At 40.2% G+C, this 16649-nt stretch overlaps 1 protein-coding gene across 1 annotated transcript in view; it reads right to left on the reverse strand.

Moving 5' to 3' along the window:
• Positions 1-6633, reverse strand: part of C5H12orf54 (chromosome 5 C12orf54 homolog) — a 24445-nt gene extending 17812 nt beyond the window's left edge. Inside the window, exons 1-2 of the mRNA XM_019960041.2 lie at positions 6524-6633; positions 5767-5886 (exon numbers count right to left, since the gene is read on the reverse strand). Of these exons, the coding sequence (XP_019815600.1) occupies positions 5767-5831 (65 nt within the window). The 5' untranslated portion in view covers positions 5832-5886; positions 6524-6633. The remainder of the gene's footprint in view (positions 1-5766; positions 5887-6523) is intronic.
• Between the last annotated feature and the right edge of the window lie 10016 nt (positions 6634-16649).

Genomic DNA, 16649 nt, shown 5'->3' on the forward strand with positions numbered 1-16649 from the left:
AAAGAATGCCTATATGACTATGGGACACCATCAAATGATATAATATGGGCTCTTTGAAAGCCACAGAAGGAACAGGGAAAGTGAAAATTGTAGAAAGCTTATTTAATGAAATAATGACAGAAAAAATTCCCAAATCTGGTAGGGAAGTTAACATCTAGATCCACAATGCTTAAAAATTCCAAGGAGGCTGAACATTAGGAAATCTTCATTGAGACATTATAATCAAATTGTCTAAGGTCAAAGACAAATAGAATTTGGAAAGCAGAAAGGAAAAGTGAATTACCACATACAAGGGAAGTCCCAAAAGAGTACTTTTCGGCAGATGCCTTGTATGCCACGAGGGAGTAAGATGATACAATCTAAGTGTCAAAAACAAACAAACAAACTTGCTAACCAAGAATACTTTACCTGGCAAAGCTACTCTTCAGAAATAAAGTGGAGATAAAGACTTTCCCAGACAAACAAAAGCTTGATCATGACCAGACTTGGCATACAGCAAACGCTAAAGGGAGTTCTTCAAGTTGAAAGGATATTAAACAGCAGGAGGAAAACATAAGTATGAATCTCACTGGAAATGGGATATATATAGTCAAATTTGAAGACTTAAATACTGTAAGGGTGGTGCTTATTAAATCACTTGTAATGCTAATGTGAAAGTTAAAAGTATTAAAAGTAGCTATAGCTATCAATACAATAATTTTTTAATGGATACATATTATAAACAGGTCTAAATAGTGATATCAATGACATAAAATGTGAAGGGAAATGAAAAAATGTAGAGTTTTTGTATTCAGTTGCTGTTACCAGCTTAAAAAGACATACTGTAGGATATGTCTCAAGGTAATGTAAACCTCTAGAAGATACACGAAAGATGGGGAACACATGTACACCCGTGGTGGATTCATGTTGATGTATGGCAAAACCAATACAACATTGTAAAGTAATTAGCCTCCAATTAAAATAAATTAATTTATATTTAAAAAAAGGAATCAGAGCAAACTGTTCCAGAATTTCAATAAATCACAAAACAAGATAGCAAGAAGGGAAGGAAGAAACAAAGGAACTACAGAATAGAATACAACAACATGGTAATAATGGTAATTACTGATAGTTACATATTAATAATTATTTAAACATAAATGGATTAAATTCTCCAAACAGATGAGTTAAATGGATTAAAACTATCCAGCTATATGCTATCACACACACACATAGGCTGAAAGTAAAGGAATGAGAAAAGATATTTCAGGCAAATGGTACACAAATGAGAGCAGGACTGGCTATATTTAGATCAGACAAAACAGATTTTTAGTCAAAAACTGTACACTTTGTCATATGAGACAAAGAAGGTCATTATATAATAAAGAGTTAGCTCATCAAGATGATATGACAGTTGTAAATATATATATACCCAATTTTGAAGCACCTAAATATATATATAGCAAATATAAGCAGAACCAAAGGGAAAAACTGACAAAAATAATAAGAGCAGAACTCAATACCCCATTTTCAATAGTGAATAGATCATACAGGCAGAGTTATGAAGGAAATAACAAACATATGGCATTATAGACAAAATGGATCTATACAAAACACTGCATCCAATAACAACAAAATACACATTCTTCTCAAGCACACACAGAACATTCTCCAGGCAAGGTCATATGCTGGGCCACAAAGCAAGCTTAACAAACTTAATATTGATAACATCTCATGTATTTTTTCCTACCACAATGATATTAAACTGGAAATCAATAACAAGAGGACATTCTTAAAATTTAACAACATGTGGAAATTAAAGAGCACTCAAACAACAAATATGTTGAAGAAAAAGAAAGACTTAAATAAAAATATAAAAAGATATCACAGCTAATACCAAAGAGACTATTATGAAAAACTATATACCAAAAAAAAGTAGATATCTTAGAAGAAATGGATAAATTCCTAGAAATATACAACCTACTCAGGCTTCTCTGGTGGCTCAGCAGTAAAAGAATCTGTTTGCAGTGCAGGAGTTGCAGGAGACACAGGTTCGATTCCTGGATCAGGAAGTTCCCCTGGAGAAGGGCATGGCAACCCACTCTGCCGGGGTCCAGCCCCGGCTGATCCAGGGTATTCGAAGGAGAGATGGCATCAGCGACCTATTTAGTTAAATATTCATCAAAGATATAAAGAGTAATAGAATGAGGATAGCTCAGTGAGGAAATTCAGTGGAGAAAAGAGGCTGAATAATTCAGCCAGAAGGTGAGAGAAAGAACGACGTGGGGAGACCAAGTTTCGGTGAACAAGGCCCGCACTTTATTTTCCAAAGTAGTTTTTATACCTTAAGTTATGCATAGAGGATAATAGGGGAAGGGGTAGAGCCATGCAGTAAGCCAGGCTTTCTTCCTGCAAACTTATCATATGCAAAAATTTAGGTGATTTGCATCATCTTCTGGCCCGGAGGCCTGTTAACATTTTAAGACCCTTTCTTCAGAAAACTTACTGTTCTCTAAAGGTGATTAGTCAGGCGCCACCCTCCAAAAGCATTAAAGTTGCATTCCTATAGGGCAAAGGTGTGGTGGGCTACAACAAGAAAAAGAATTAACTCAAGGGTCCAAGGTTACAAACATTAAAGCTACTACTAACATCAATTATATTAATCAATACACTGCCAAGGACACAGTAGGTAAGGGATATGGAGACTTAGCAGCAAACATTGGCCCAATAAGTGAAAAACCCTTCACCAATACAATTTCTAATCAATCTTTTAACTACTCAAAGGAATCTGTGTTTAGACAGTTTAGAACATCTCCTGCCTCTCACAGGTGGGAGGCTCTGAACAATCACATGTGGCCCGAAAAACCTATTCAGGCAGGCTAGAGGATTTCCAAAGGAGTTTGTAGGTTGAAACACTGTCACACCTAGGAATTATTTAACTGGAGCTGTAAGCTAACTCTTTTTTCAGAGAGAGGTAGTGGGGGACAGCCCCTCCTTAAAGTCAGAGGTGTAGGTGAAAGCACAAAGCAGAAAGTAGGCAGACTCTGGTTTGGGGGGTAGATGCTCGAGAATTTCCAGGGGGACTCCTGAGGCTCGATCCCGCCTTTGCGTATGCCGAGCCTCCTTCCTCATGACCTTTGCCACGGGCAGAGTTCCTCACACTGGCTCCTGGCAGTGGTAGAATTCCAGTTGAGCTATTCCAGATCCTGAAAGATGATGCTGTGGAAAGTGCTGCACTCAATATGCAATATGCAATATGCACTCAATATGCAATATGCCGGCTCCCGGCACCACTCCAGTATTCTTATCTGGAGAATCCCATAGGCAGAGGAGCCTGTCAGGCTACTGTCCATTGGGTCGCAAAGAGTCAGACACAACTGAAGCATCTTAGCACGCACACATACAACCTACTAAGACCAAATCATGATGAAATACAAAAATCTGAACAAACCAATAATGAGTAAGAAGATTAAGTTAGCAATCGAACTCCTCCCTATGAAGAAAAGCTGAGAACCAGATGGCTTTGCAGGTGATTTCTACCAAAGAATTGACACTAGTCCTCCTCAAACTCTTCCAAAAAATTGAAGAGGAAGGCACATGCTCAGACTCACTCTATGAGGCCCACATTTCTCTCATACAAAATCCAGATAAGGATACAACAAGAAGGAAACTACACACCAATATTCCTGATGAATGTAGATGCAAAAATCCTCAACTTCATACTAACAAACTGAATTCAGCAATGCATTAAAAGGCTCATACACTATGATCAGATGAGATGTACCCTGGGCTATAAGAATGATTCTACAAATGGATATCAATTGTGATACACCACCACATCAACAGAATGTGAAAGTCACTGTCATGTCTAACTCTTTGCAACCCCATGGAGTATACAGTCCACAAAATTCTCCAGACCAGAATACTGGAGTGGGTAGCCATTCCCTTCTCCAGGGGATCTTCCCAACCCAGGGATCTAACCCAGGTCTCCCACATTGCAGGCAGATTCTTTACCAGCTGAGCCACCAGGGAAGCCCAAAATCAACAGAATGAAGGATAAAAATCATATAATGTTCTAAATAGATGCATAAAAATAATTTGATAAAATTCAATATCCATTCAAGGTAAAACTCTCAACAACTAGTTATAGAAGAAATTCACCTCACTATAATAAAGGCTGTATATGACAAACCCATAACCAATGTCATACTTAATGGTAAAAAGCTAAATGCTTTTCCTACAAGGTTAGGGAAAGACAGGGAACCTCACTCTCACCTTCCTATTCAACAGGATATTGGGAATCCTAACCAGAGCAATTAGGCAACAATAAGGATTAAAAGGCATCCATGAGTTTGAGGAAACTCACGGAGATAGTGATGGACAGAGAAGCCTGGCGTGCTGCAGTTTGTGGGGTGGCGAAGAGTGGATACGACTTAGCAACTGAACAGGAACAAGAATGCACTTTCCCAAACAGAACTCTCTGACTCCATACCTACCGACTATTTTCTTCTCATAGTTCTGTAGTGGAACTACATAACTATTCCTCATATTCTTAGAACTTGCTTCTATCTTCCTCCAAGTGTCAGGCTTTGCAATTTCTCAATGGCTCTCAGACTTGAGGCTCAGTTAATCATTATGAGCACCTTAATCAGATATGCCACCTAGAAACCTTAGAAGACACTTTTAACTCTTTTTCTTCCTGAATTTCTTTAAACTCATTTCTTTTTCTTTTTTGGTCTTGAAAGTCTTTACTACACAAAATCCTGTGTTTTTTTTTATTCCTGCATTCTTAGTTTTGATGATGAGAGACATCTCAATACATTTGGAAATAGTGGTACTGTGCATTTCATGGAAGTTGGCTAAAATGGTGCTGAAGACATTGAGTAATTAGAATCACAATTTATAAAGCCGGGTTTATGAGGAAGAGTTTATATACAGTAAATATTATTCTTTATCATGTACAATTTTGCTCATTGACATATGCAAACATCATGTAATCACCATCACAGTAAAGGTATAGAACACCCCCTTCACTCTCCAAAATTCTCTCTTATCTCTTTGGAATCAGTCTCTTTCCATTACTCCCAGACTTTGTTAACTAAGCACTGATCTATTTCTTCTCAGTGTAGTTGTACCATTTTCAGAATGTCCTATAAATATAATCATACATTAGGTAGCTTTTTAAAAATTGGAGTATAACTTCTTTACAATATTGTCAGTTTTTGCTTCCTATAAATTCTTATAACATCTCCTGCATACTTTAAAAGCTCAAACCAAGGCTCCAGTTCCTTTCTGAATCTTTCTTGACCTATAAGTGCACAGAAAACCTAGTTTTTTTTTTTTGTTTTTTTTTTTTTTTCAGATTTTATGGATAATATTGCCTGGGTCTCATATTCAGCCTAAAGCAGCAGATTCTGGCCATTCTCTGTACCCTAGGACAAGGAAAGCAAAGTTTCGGGCATCTGGCCTTGATTTACATTGTAGAGGACATAAGAACTTCTTAGAGAAAGTTGGTCTTGGGATAAATAAATGCCCCTTGGTGGTATTCTCAACTAACTCCTCCTACAGGAATTTCAGATTGATGCCCAACTTCTAAGTAGAATGAGAATGACTTGCTTTCGTTTCTTCCATTAAGGAGAGGAGAAAAGATACGTGAAAGTCCCAACTTTCCCCAACTAGGAAATAGGCGCAGCTGTGGCAGGTATGGGAGACAGGGGACCTTGATTCTTCTCCCACAGAAAATATCCAATCTAAGGACATTTGAAGGTCATCATGAACCCCATTTACCTTTTCTGCTGCCTGGAGTTCCTTCCTTCCTCTTGTTCTTGATCTTGGAAGGCATGCTGTGCCATTAGTCTGAACGGAAACTAGATGCTCTGGAGCTGAAGATGGAGATAGCTCCACGTCCTGGAGAGGAGTAAATGAATAGGGGAAGAAGGCAGGTAAATGATGAGAGACTTCCCTGTTGGAGAACTACCAGAACAGATGTCTCAGTAGTTCAGGAAGCACTTGTATTTTGAATGGGTCAGTGTGTTTGTGTGAATGTGTGTGTATGTGCGTGTACACATATGTGTAAAGATAAGGGTGTGAGGGAAGAAGTGTTTGCACCAGATAAAGAAATTCCAGTGAGAAGGTAGATAGAGAAAAGAGAAACTCAGTGAAAAAATAATAGCTGGCTGGGATTGGGGTAGGGAGTGGGCCAGTGGCTGCTTGAGGTAACGGTGGCTCTAAGACAAGGTTAGGAAGTAGTAATATAATAAATTCAAGAATGGACAATTTCCCATCCCATCCTCCATCCTAGTCAGGCACCTAAGGGTAGCACCACAGGCTGTAGGTCTGTGAGCTCCAGCCTTCAAGTGTCTTGGAGGCATGAGGGAAACCCCAAAGCTGATACTGTCAAAAACATGTGGGGCTGACAGGTCAAATCGGTGACTCAGAGTTAAATCCTCCTTTGAGAAGTTGCTTCCCAGAACCCCTCCTCCCATCCTTCCCATCTCCAAACCTGAGTCAGAAACTAATAAGAAAATTATGTCCAGAAACTTACCCAACTGGGCACCCCAAATAGCTCTTCTCCCTACCCCTAACCTCCTAGAATTTCTCCTCCTTGAGCCGCATCTCACAACAGCTTCCTATCATCTCACCTATCAACCTAGCCCTATTCAACTCTTCTGTGACCTCAGCTGTGACCTCATAGATCTGAGACAACTGACTGTCCCCTGCCACCCTCAACCCAGGCTTCATTTCATACAAATGATACAATAGTGAGATAATACTGTGAAATTTTAATTTCTGGGAATTTTTGTTACATCATTGACCTCCACCCATTGCCTTAGACATTCTGTACTTCTGAGAGATGATAGGAATGAGCCCAGAAGAATCCGTGTTTTATTTTGAATTTCAAAATAGGGTTTAAAGAGTTAGGTCTTTTGATTTCAGAAGTTAGGTCCTGGTGACTCACACGCCTGCAATGCAGGAGACCTGGCTTTGATCCCTGGGTCAAAGAGATCCTGTGAAGTAGGACAAGGCAATCTATTCCAGTATTCTTCCCTGGAGAATCCCATGGACAGAGAAACCTGGTGGGCTTCAGTCCATAGGGTCACAAAGAGTTGGATACAACTGAGCATAGCACAGCACCTTGAGAAAAATGGTTTTGTTTTGAATTCCAAAAGTCTTTGATTTGAAAGAGCAGCAAAGATTGGTGAATTGTTGTGGCTGTAAAGTTTTAGAAGGGATGAAAACAGTTCTCTGCAGAAAAAAAGATAGTTTTTATCTATAGATATTAAAAATAGGTGTAATAGTGCTAAAAAGAAGGCAGGAAATGAGTATCAGAGAAAAGTTAGATGTAGATGTGCAGCTCTGAGAGGAACCTGTTACTATTTGGTGATCGTGTATGTAAATTGGGGCTTCCCAGGTGGCACAGTGGTAGAGAATCTGCCTGTCAGTGCAGGAGATGCAAGAGACATGGGTTCGATCTGTGGGTTGGGAAGATCCCCTGAAATAGGAAATGGCAATCCACTCTAGTATTTTTGCCTGGAAAATTCCATGGACAGAGGAACCTGGTGGGTTACAGTCCATGGGGTCACAAAGAGGCAGATACAACTGAGCATACATACAGACACATGTGAAATCTCCCAATATGTATAGAAATCTTAGAAGAGAAGGGACCAAGGACCTACGTCTTCCCTGCAACTGGAACCCTGGAAGAACAGACTCAGAGAGTGTGCTGCACCAACAGGAGGAGATTGTGATAAAATGGGACTTGTGGTGTGGTGTGTACTTAGGCAGACAGGGACTAACATGGTACCTTCCAGTTCCCCACAGCCTGCCCAGGCTATCCATCAGGCAGAAAAGATCCAGACTATCCCTCAGGCAGAAATTACAGAGTGAAGGAGGAGAGGTCTGACATATGACGAGGACTCACAGTGTGTGAGCCCTGTAGCAAAAGACCATTGTAGGTTCATGGATAAAAGCATGGACATTGCTTGCCCCTACTTGTCTTCAGCAGTATTTAGGGAAGATCTATTATACTGCCCACCCCTAGCTTTGAAGAGAGATTTTAGAGCTTTAAGTGCTACTAATGAGACACACCAAGACCACCATAGGCTCTCCCTGAATATCACCTTCTTACTATTATGAACTACTTAAAAGATTGGTCACCAGAAGAAGCTCTGATTAGAGATTACTCTCTCCCTCCCTCTCAGAGGCCACTGGGGCCATTCCCATCATGACCTGACTCCTTGTTTGCGTCAGTTTTCACAAAAAGTCTAAGCTCCTCCCTCCATGACTCCACATACAGGAACTTTTAGTCTTTTATGGCCAGATACATGCCATAGCCTAGCTCAAGTTCCTAGTTCTCTCTAACCACTCCAAATCTTTTACCATTTAAAACTGAATTCTTGATTCTTCCCACCTTGAAAACTTGTTCCTCTCCGCCACATTATATGGTGCCACCATTCATCCAGTTGCTTAATTAAAAAACCCTGGAATCATCAAGTTGCCTCTTTTTCTGTCTCAGTTCAGAAAATCTCATTGGCTGTATCTTGAATCTGGTCACTTCTCATCCAGGTCAAGCCATATCATTTCTCTTTCAGACTATTGCTGAAACCTTTTAATCTGTCCATTATTTTCCTGCAGCAGCCAAAATGATCATCTTTAAAGGCATACAAATCACATAACTTTCTTCTCAAAACCCCGTATTCCCTTTGCATCACGCTTTGAACAAAGTACACAGAGCTTCCAAGTCAGGCCTACCCCTTAGACATCATTTCCTGCACGCTGCCATCTTGCTCATTCTGCTCCAGTCACATTGGCTTCCTTGCTTTTCCTCAAGTGTGCCCAGCACACATGAGCATCTGGCTAATGGTTTCCATTCTTGCTGTCCCTTCTTCCCGGAACATTCTTCTCCTAAACGTGGGTTCGGTGACCTTGGTTACTTCGGGTCTATGTGCAAATGATGTTTTCTCAGAGAGGTCTTTCTGTGTCTCCTGTCTAAGGCAGCAGTTGCTGCCACTGACTAGCCCTTTATTTTGATTTACATTTATTTTAATCATCACTTGCCATATTAATATAAATTCTTATTAGTTTTGTTTGTCTGCATGTTTCATCTCATAGAACATAAGTGCCACGAAAGCTTTTGTCTTATTCAATATTGATTATATCTACCATGCCAAGAACCATGTCTGGAATATAGAAACAACTCAAATGTGTGTTGAATGATTAGCCAATCAACAATACAGAGACTTCTCCCAAAGAAATGGATAGAAACCATTGGTAAGGATACAAGGGGTACCCCACAGAGGAGAGGAACCCTTCTTCTGCCATGATATTGCCTTCTCCTACAAACTGAGATCACCAAGAGTGAGAAGGAGAAAAGTAAGTTGGCAGTACTTAATACATGTGATCTTTCCCATACACACACACAAAGATTAAATTCAGATTAAATTAAAAAGTTTAGTTCTCAAATAAATTTATTGAATTATAATTGACACACAATAAAAGCACATATTTGGAAAATTTGGGCGTATTTGTACACCCATGAAATCATTATTAAAAGCCACCTGTGATGACCTAGAGGGGTTGGATAGGGATGGATTGTGGGAAGGTGGGAGGGAGGCTTCAGAGGGAGGGGATATATGTACACTTATGACTGATTCACATTGTTGTACTCCAGAAACCAGTGCAACACTGTAAAGCAATTATCCTCCAATTAAAAATAAATTTAAAAAAAATCCAGGTAGTGAACATGTCCATGACTCAAAAAGTTTCCTTATGCCCCTTTGTAATGCTTATTCATGCTCCTGTCTGTCATCTTCACCTTTTCCATCCTCAAGCAACCATTGATATGCTTTCTCTCATTATAGTATGGATTTTCTAGAATTTTATGTAAATAAAATTATACAACATACACTTTTTTTGCATGAACTCTTATTCAGTATTTTATTTTGAACTTCATTCAATATTATTATTTCAGTAGTTCATTCTTTCTTATTCAGCCATAAAAAAGAAAGGAATCTTACCTTTTGTGGTCACATGGATAACCCTTAAGAGCATTATGCTAAAGGAAATTAAGTCAAACAGAGAAAGACACTGTATGGTTTCACTTATATGTGGAATCTAAAATTCTAAAATCAAAGTTACAGAGTAGAATGGTGGTTGTCAGGGGCTGGGGGTGAGGGGCTGCAGTCATACTGGTCAAAAGATACAAACTTCTAGTTACAAGATGAATAAATTCTGGAGATCTAATGTATAGCATGATGGCTATAGTCAATAGTACTGTATTGTATACTTAAAAATTGCTAAAAGAATCTTGCATGTTGTCACCAGACACACAAAAAAGGTGACTATGTAAGGTGAAAGACATGTTACCTAGGTTTATTTTGGCAAGCCCTTCATTTTATATGTGTGTATGTATGTGTATATATAAAAATGTGCATGTGTGTGTATATATATATATATATATATATATATATAATCCTCATTTTATACACCTTACACAGTGTTATATGTACACAGTGTTATATGTGAATTTTATTTCGAGCTGGAAAAATATTTCATTTATTTTAATTGCTAATTAGTATTCCATTGTATGATGTATTAGTTTCTTAGGGCTACTGTAATAAATTGTCACAAACTTGATGGCATAAAACAACAGATATTTTCTCAAAGTTCTGGAGCCCAGAAGTCTGAAGTCAAGGTGTTGGCAAAGTTCCTTCCTTCCGGAGGCTCAATGGGAGAATCAGTTCCATGCTTTTCTCTTAGTTTTTAGCAGCTGCCAGCAACCACTGGAGTTCCTTGGCTTGTAGATGCATCACTCCAATCTCTGCCTTCATCTTCACATGACTCTCTCCTCTGATATGTCTGGCTCTCCCCTTCTTTCCTAAGGACAATTGTCATTGCATTTAAAACCCACCCTAATCTAGTGTGAGCTAATTTTGAGATACTTAACATAATCATGTTTGCAAAGAGCCTTTTTCACATTTACACGTTTTGAGTGGACTTATCTCTTGGTGGGGGGCGGGCACCATTCAACCCCTCTTTTAACAAAGAGGTAGTTAAAATTTGCTAAGAATAAGATTTTGGTGAATGAACAGTATGCAGTTCTTGAAGAAAAGGGTAGATGAAAGCCAGCTTACAGAGGAATTAGGGTTTAAGAAAAGAATTGCTGGGTAGGAAATGTCAGTATACTTGGACATGCTTTGAAAAGCACAGCAGTAGAAATAAGACAAAAGATATGAAAGACTCTAATAAGTGCTTAGAATCTGTTTAAAAACCTAATTAAACCTAATTAGAGATTTACATGTTTTGGTGAACACTAGAAGTATGAGTATGTTCGTCCATGCTGAGCCATCTCAGTCTGCTTTCTGAAATACAAAGAGCAGTTATCACCAGGATAGAGACCTTTTTTAAGCTTTCTAAAGTATGTATTTTTTAATTGAAGGATAAATGCTTTACAGAATTTGTGTTGGTTTCTGCCAACGCTCACATGAATCAACCATAGGTTTACATATATCCCCTCCCTCTTGAACCTCGCTCCCCATCCCACCCATCTAGGTTGTTACAGAGTCCCGGTTTGAGTCCCTGAGTCATACAGCAAATTCCCTTTGGCTATCTATTTTACATGTGGCATAAAATTTAGAAAGCAACTGAGGTAAACTTGTGGAAAGGGTATCAGGGATAAAACGATAATGACTAGAGATCAGGAAGTTGATGTTAACATTATTAGTTCATTATTTTTTAAATGTTCATTAAGTACCTCATGTGTTTTGAGCACTAGGTTGGAAACTGGGAGTGAATAACTGGATGAGAATGGTCCCAGTCCTTGAGTAGCTGTTCTGTTGTTATTAGTCACTAAGTTGTGTCTGACTCTTTTCAACCTCATGAACCAGACTCCTCTGTCCATGGGATTTCCCAGGCAAGAATACTGGAGTGGGTTGCCATTTCTGTCTCTAGGGGATCTTCCTGTCCCAGGGATTGAACCTGCATCTCCTGCTTTGGCAGGCAGATTTTTCACCACTGAGCCCCCTGGGAAGCCCCTTGCTGTTCTGCAGTGAAGCAGTAATGCTTGGATGAACCATGCAGTAAATGACAAAGTTAATCAGGGATGAAGGTCATCAAAGCAGTGACTGTTACAACAGCAAAGCAGGAGAAGGTGTATGTGAACAATTATGAGAAAGAGAAGTCTATTCTGACCAAACACCCCCCAATAAAATGCCATATACGTTTAATTATTTAAGTTATATGTTTTACATGTTTTGGTTCAGGGTCTTGACAGTTCTAATTCCTCTGTGTATCAGTCAACAGATATTTTCTAAATCCAGAATATTCTCCCAGCTAGCTTCTGAACAATTGCAGCGAGTGTGGCTGAAGGCAATTTGTGCATGTAATTGGCTATGGCAGGTCAGGCTGAAGCTCCTTAGGAAAGCCTCAGGAGCATTCCCTCTTTTTTTTTTTTTTTTTTGATTTTGGTACTTTTGCTGAGAGGAAGCTGAAGACAAAGTGGGCATCTGGCCAAATTCTTCAGAAGTCTCTCAATGAGGGAGACTACATTCTCACCCTCAAGCTGTAATTCCTGGGTTCAGATGCTGGGGAGCTGTTTCCATAGACTTCCCTCAGCAGCTTCCTGTCATATGTGGGATATAAGCTGTTTCCACAGACTTCGCTCAACAGCTTTCCTCAGCAGAAGCTGCCGGAGCCTGCAGGGACAATAAGGGCAGTTTGTAGTGACAACAGCTGGGACACGTGGCAGTCTCCCTCCCCAGCCATCTCTTCCCTGGTTAATAATGCTCAGTGGGATCACAGTCACTTCTTCCCAGGACAATATATCAGTGTCATTTTGGATGCAGAGAATGCCAAACAAAACGGAGGTAAAATCAGAGCAAGCAGTGGGCTGGAGAGACTCACAAGTCTTCTGGGCCTTGAGGCCGACTTATCCATCCCACTAGAGTGAGCCAAGGGCCCCCAAAAGAAAGATTGCCCCTGGCTGAGGCTCTGGAGGCTCAACTTTCTCCACATCAGTAGTTTTCAAAGAGTAGTCTTCAGACCAGATGCGTTGGTACTGCCGAGGAAGTTGTTAGAAAGTCAAGTTCTTGGGCTCTGCCCCTGGACCTACTGAATTAGAAACTCTGGGGGTGGGATTCAGCAATTGGTTTTAACATGTGACTCAGATGCTCACAAAAGTTTAGTAACCACTGCTGTACTGGTTACTTCTATAGGACTGCCAGATACACAGAGGAAGTGAGCTATCAGCTATAAAGTTCAGGCAAAAATACTTTTTTGGCATTCATTTGGCATTGAGCCAAATGCTTATTCCTTTGAGCTCTAGGATGGGACTGTAATGAGCACCTCTCACCCTCAACCACCCCCAAGTTGGTCAGATACTAACTCCATGATCTTTGGAGTGTCCACTGTGTGCTGAGAACATTTACAGAGAGACCACGTGAATGAGAAAACTAAACATTAACCATAATTTGTGATTTAAGAACTATAAAATGTCCCGAAACCACTAAGAATGGAATGATTTTAGCAATAGGATCATATCTAAATACACAGAATTACATTAAAGATTTATTGCATGATGGTCCTCATAATGATGATAATATACTTTCCTTGATTTTGAGATGCACATTTTTCATATTTTAGTATTTCTGAAATTAAGACACATCTTATAATTAATATATGTGTTTAATGTGGTTAGTTCTGCTTGATAATATATATTTTTTTAATCTAGCAATTAATCGCTCAGTTGGTAAAGAATCTGCCTGCAATGCAGGAGGACCCCGGTTCCATCCCTGGGTTGAGAAGATCCCCTGGAGAAGGGAAAGGCTACCCACCCCAGTATTCTGGCCTGCAGACTGTATAGTCCATGGGGTCACAAAGAGTCGGATGGGACTGAACTACTTTCACTTTACTGTTTGCATGCGTGCATTTTAATTTGCTTTAGTTGTGTCTGACTCTTTGCGACCCTGTGGACTTTAGCCTGCCAGACTCCTCTGTCCATGGGATTCTCCAGGCCAGAATACTGTAGTGGGTTGCCATGCCCTTTTCCAGGGGTTCTTCCTGACCCACTGATTGAACCCCTGTCTCTTATGTCTCCTGTATTGCCAGGCGGGTTCTTTGCCACTAGTGCCACCTGGGAATCCCTTACTGTTTACAGTGAATGGCAATTTAAAGGGATATATGTTAACACTATGGGCTACGATGTGCTCGATGCACAACTCATTTAATCCTCACAACCAATCTATGATAGGTTGTAATCACCAAATCCATTTTCTAGGCAAGAAAACAGCAGAAAGAGACAGCATGCCCAAGGTCACAAGGCAGGTGAGGAGTTCAACTGTGTTTAACTTCAAAGTCCATCGTCTTCATCTAAACATTATATGTTCTCTCTGTTTACCTTTTGCCTGGATGATTTTTTTCTTTTACTTTTCCTAAGACTTGCTTATTTAGATAAAGCAGAGTCAAATAGTATCTTTCCTTAGTGATTCTGATAGAACTGATATTTTTCCCTCCTTATAACTCCCACAGTCTTGCCACACTGTTAGAATATAAATTATTGTATTCTATTATAGCTGCTAACATAAGTTTATACCTTGTTACAGTGTTTCTGGACAACAGTCTTTGTTGACTGAACTGCTTAGGTAAATGTATTTCTCCTACTTGGTTGAGATAAGCAGAAAACTTTCCAGACCTTATTGAGTATAACTCCTGACATAGTATTAACTAAGAACTTTCAGTTCAGTTCAGTTGCTCAGTCATGTCGACTCTTTGCGACTCCATGGACTGCAGTGCACCAGGCTTCCCTGTCAATCACCAACTCCTGGAGCTTGCTCAAACTCATGCACATCAAGTCATTAATGCCATCCAACCATCTCATCCTCTGTCATCCCCTTCTCCTCCTTCCTTCAACCCTTCCCACCATCAGGGTCTTTTCCAATGAATCAGTTCTTCACATCAGGTGGCCAAAGTATTGGAGCTTCAGCTTCAGCATCAGTTCTTCCAGTGAATATTCAGGACTGATTTCCTTTAGGATTGACTGGTTAGATCTTCTTGCAGTCCAAAGGACTCTCAAGAGTCTTCTTCAACACCTCAGTTCAAACTCAGAGCTTTACATGCTTTATAAATGTCTTGAGAAGAAGTAAGATAACGTAAACAGACTTAAAATAGCATGTGACACATTGTAAAGATGCAATGCTGCTGCTAAGTCACTTCAGTCATGTCTGACTCTGTATGACCCCGTAGACGGCAGCCCACTAGGCTCCCCCATCCCTGGGATTCTCCAGGAAAGAACACTGGAGTCGGTTGCCATTTCCTTCTCCAGTGCATGAAAGTGAAAAGTGAAAGTGAAGTCGCTCAGTCGTGTCCAACCCTCAGCGACCCCATGGATTGCAGCCTTCCAGGCTCTCCGATCATGGGATTTTCCAGGCAAGAGTACTGGAGTGGGTTGCCATTGCCTTCTCCAAAAGATGCAAAAATATTAGTTATTTTTGTTATTATCATTATGCGAAAAATTACTAAACTGAGTTGCAAAAATGCACTAAGTAGTTACTATGATTGTTAGTTCAGTTGAGTTGCTCAGTCGTGTCTGACTCTTTGTGACCCCATGAATCCCAGCATGCCAGGCCTCCCTGTCCATCACCAACTCCCGGAGTTCACTCAGACTTATGTCCATCGAGTCAGTGATGCCATCCAGCCATCTCATCCTCTGTCATCCCCTTCTCCTCCTGCCCCCAATTCCTCCCAGCATCAGAGTCTTTTCCAATGAGTCAACTCTTCGCATGAGGTGGCCTAAGTACTGGAGTTTCAGCTTTAGCATCATTCCTTCCAAAGAAATCCCAGGGCTGATCTCCTTCAGAATGGACTGGTTGGGTCTCCTTGCAGTCCAAGGGACTCTCAAGAGTCTTCTCCAACACCACAGTTCAAAAGCATCAATTCTTCGGCGCTCAGCCTTCTTCACAGTCCAACTCTCACATCCATACATGACCGCTGGAAAAACCATAGCCTTGACTAGACGGACCTTTGTTGGCAAAGTAATGTCTCTGCTTTTGAATATGCTATCTAGGTTGGTCATAACTTTTCTTCCAAGGAGTAAGCGTCTTTTAATTTCATGGCTGCAGTCACCATCTGCAGTGATTTTGGAGCCCAAGAAAATAAAGTCTGACACTGTTTCACTATTTCCCCATCTATTTCCCATGAAGTGATGGGTCCAGATGCCATGATCTTCGTTTTCTGAATGTTGAGTTTTAAGCCAACTTTTTTACTCTCCTCTTTCACCTTCATCAAGAGGCTTTTTAGTTTTAGTTCCTCTTCACTTTCTGCCATAAGGATGGTGTTATCTGCATATCTGAGGCTATTGATATTTCTCCCAGCAATCTTGGTTCTAGCTTGTGCTTCTTCCAGTCCAGCGTTTCTCATGATGTATTCTGCATATAAGTTAAATAAGCAGGGTGACAATAGATAGCCTTGACGTACTCCTTTTCCTGTTTGGAACCAGTCTATTGTTCCATGTCCAGTTCTAACTGTTGCTTCCTGACCTGCATATAGGTTTCTCAAGAGGTAGGTCAGGTGGTCTGGTATTCCCATCTCTTTCAGAATTTTCCACAGTTGATTGTGATCCACACAGTCAAAGGCTTTGGCATAGTCAATAAAGCAGAAATAGATGTTTTTCTGGAACT

This window comes from Bos indicus, chromosome 5, assembly GCF_029378745.1.
Source record: "Bos indicus isolate NIAB-ARS_2022 breed Sahiwal x Tharparkar chromosome 5, NIAB-ARS_B.indTharparkar_mat_pri_1.0, whole genome shotgun sequence".
In the NCBI taxonomy this organism is placed as follows: domain Eukaryota; kingdom Metazoa; phylum Chordata; class Mammalia; order Artiodactyla; family Bovidae; genus Bos; species Bos indicus.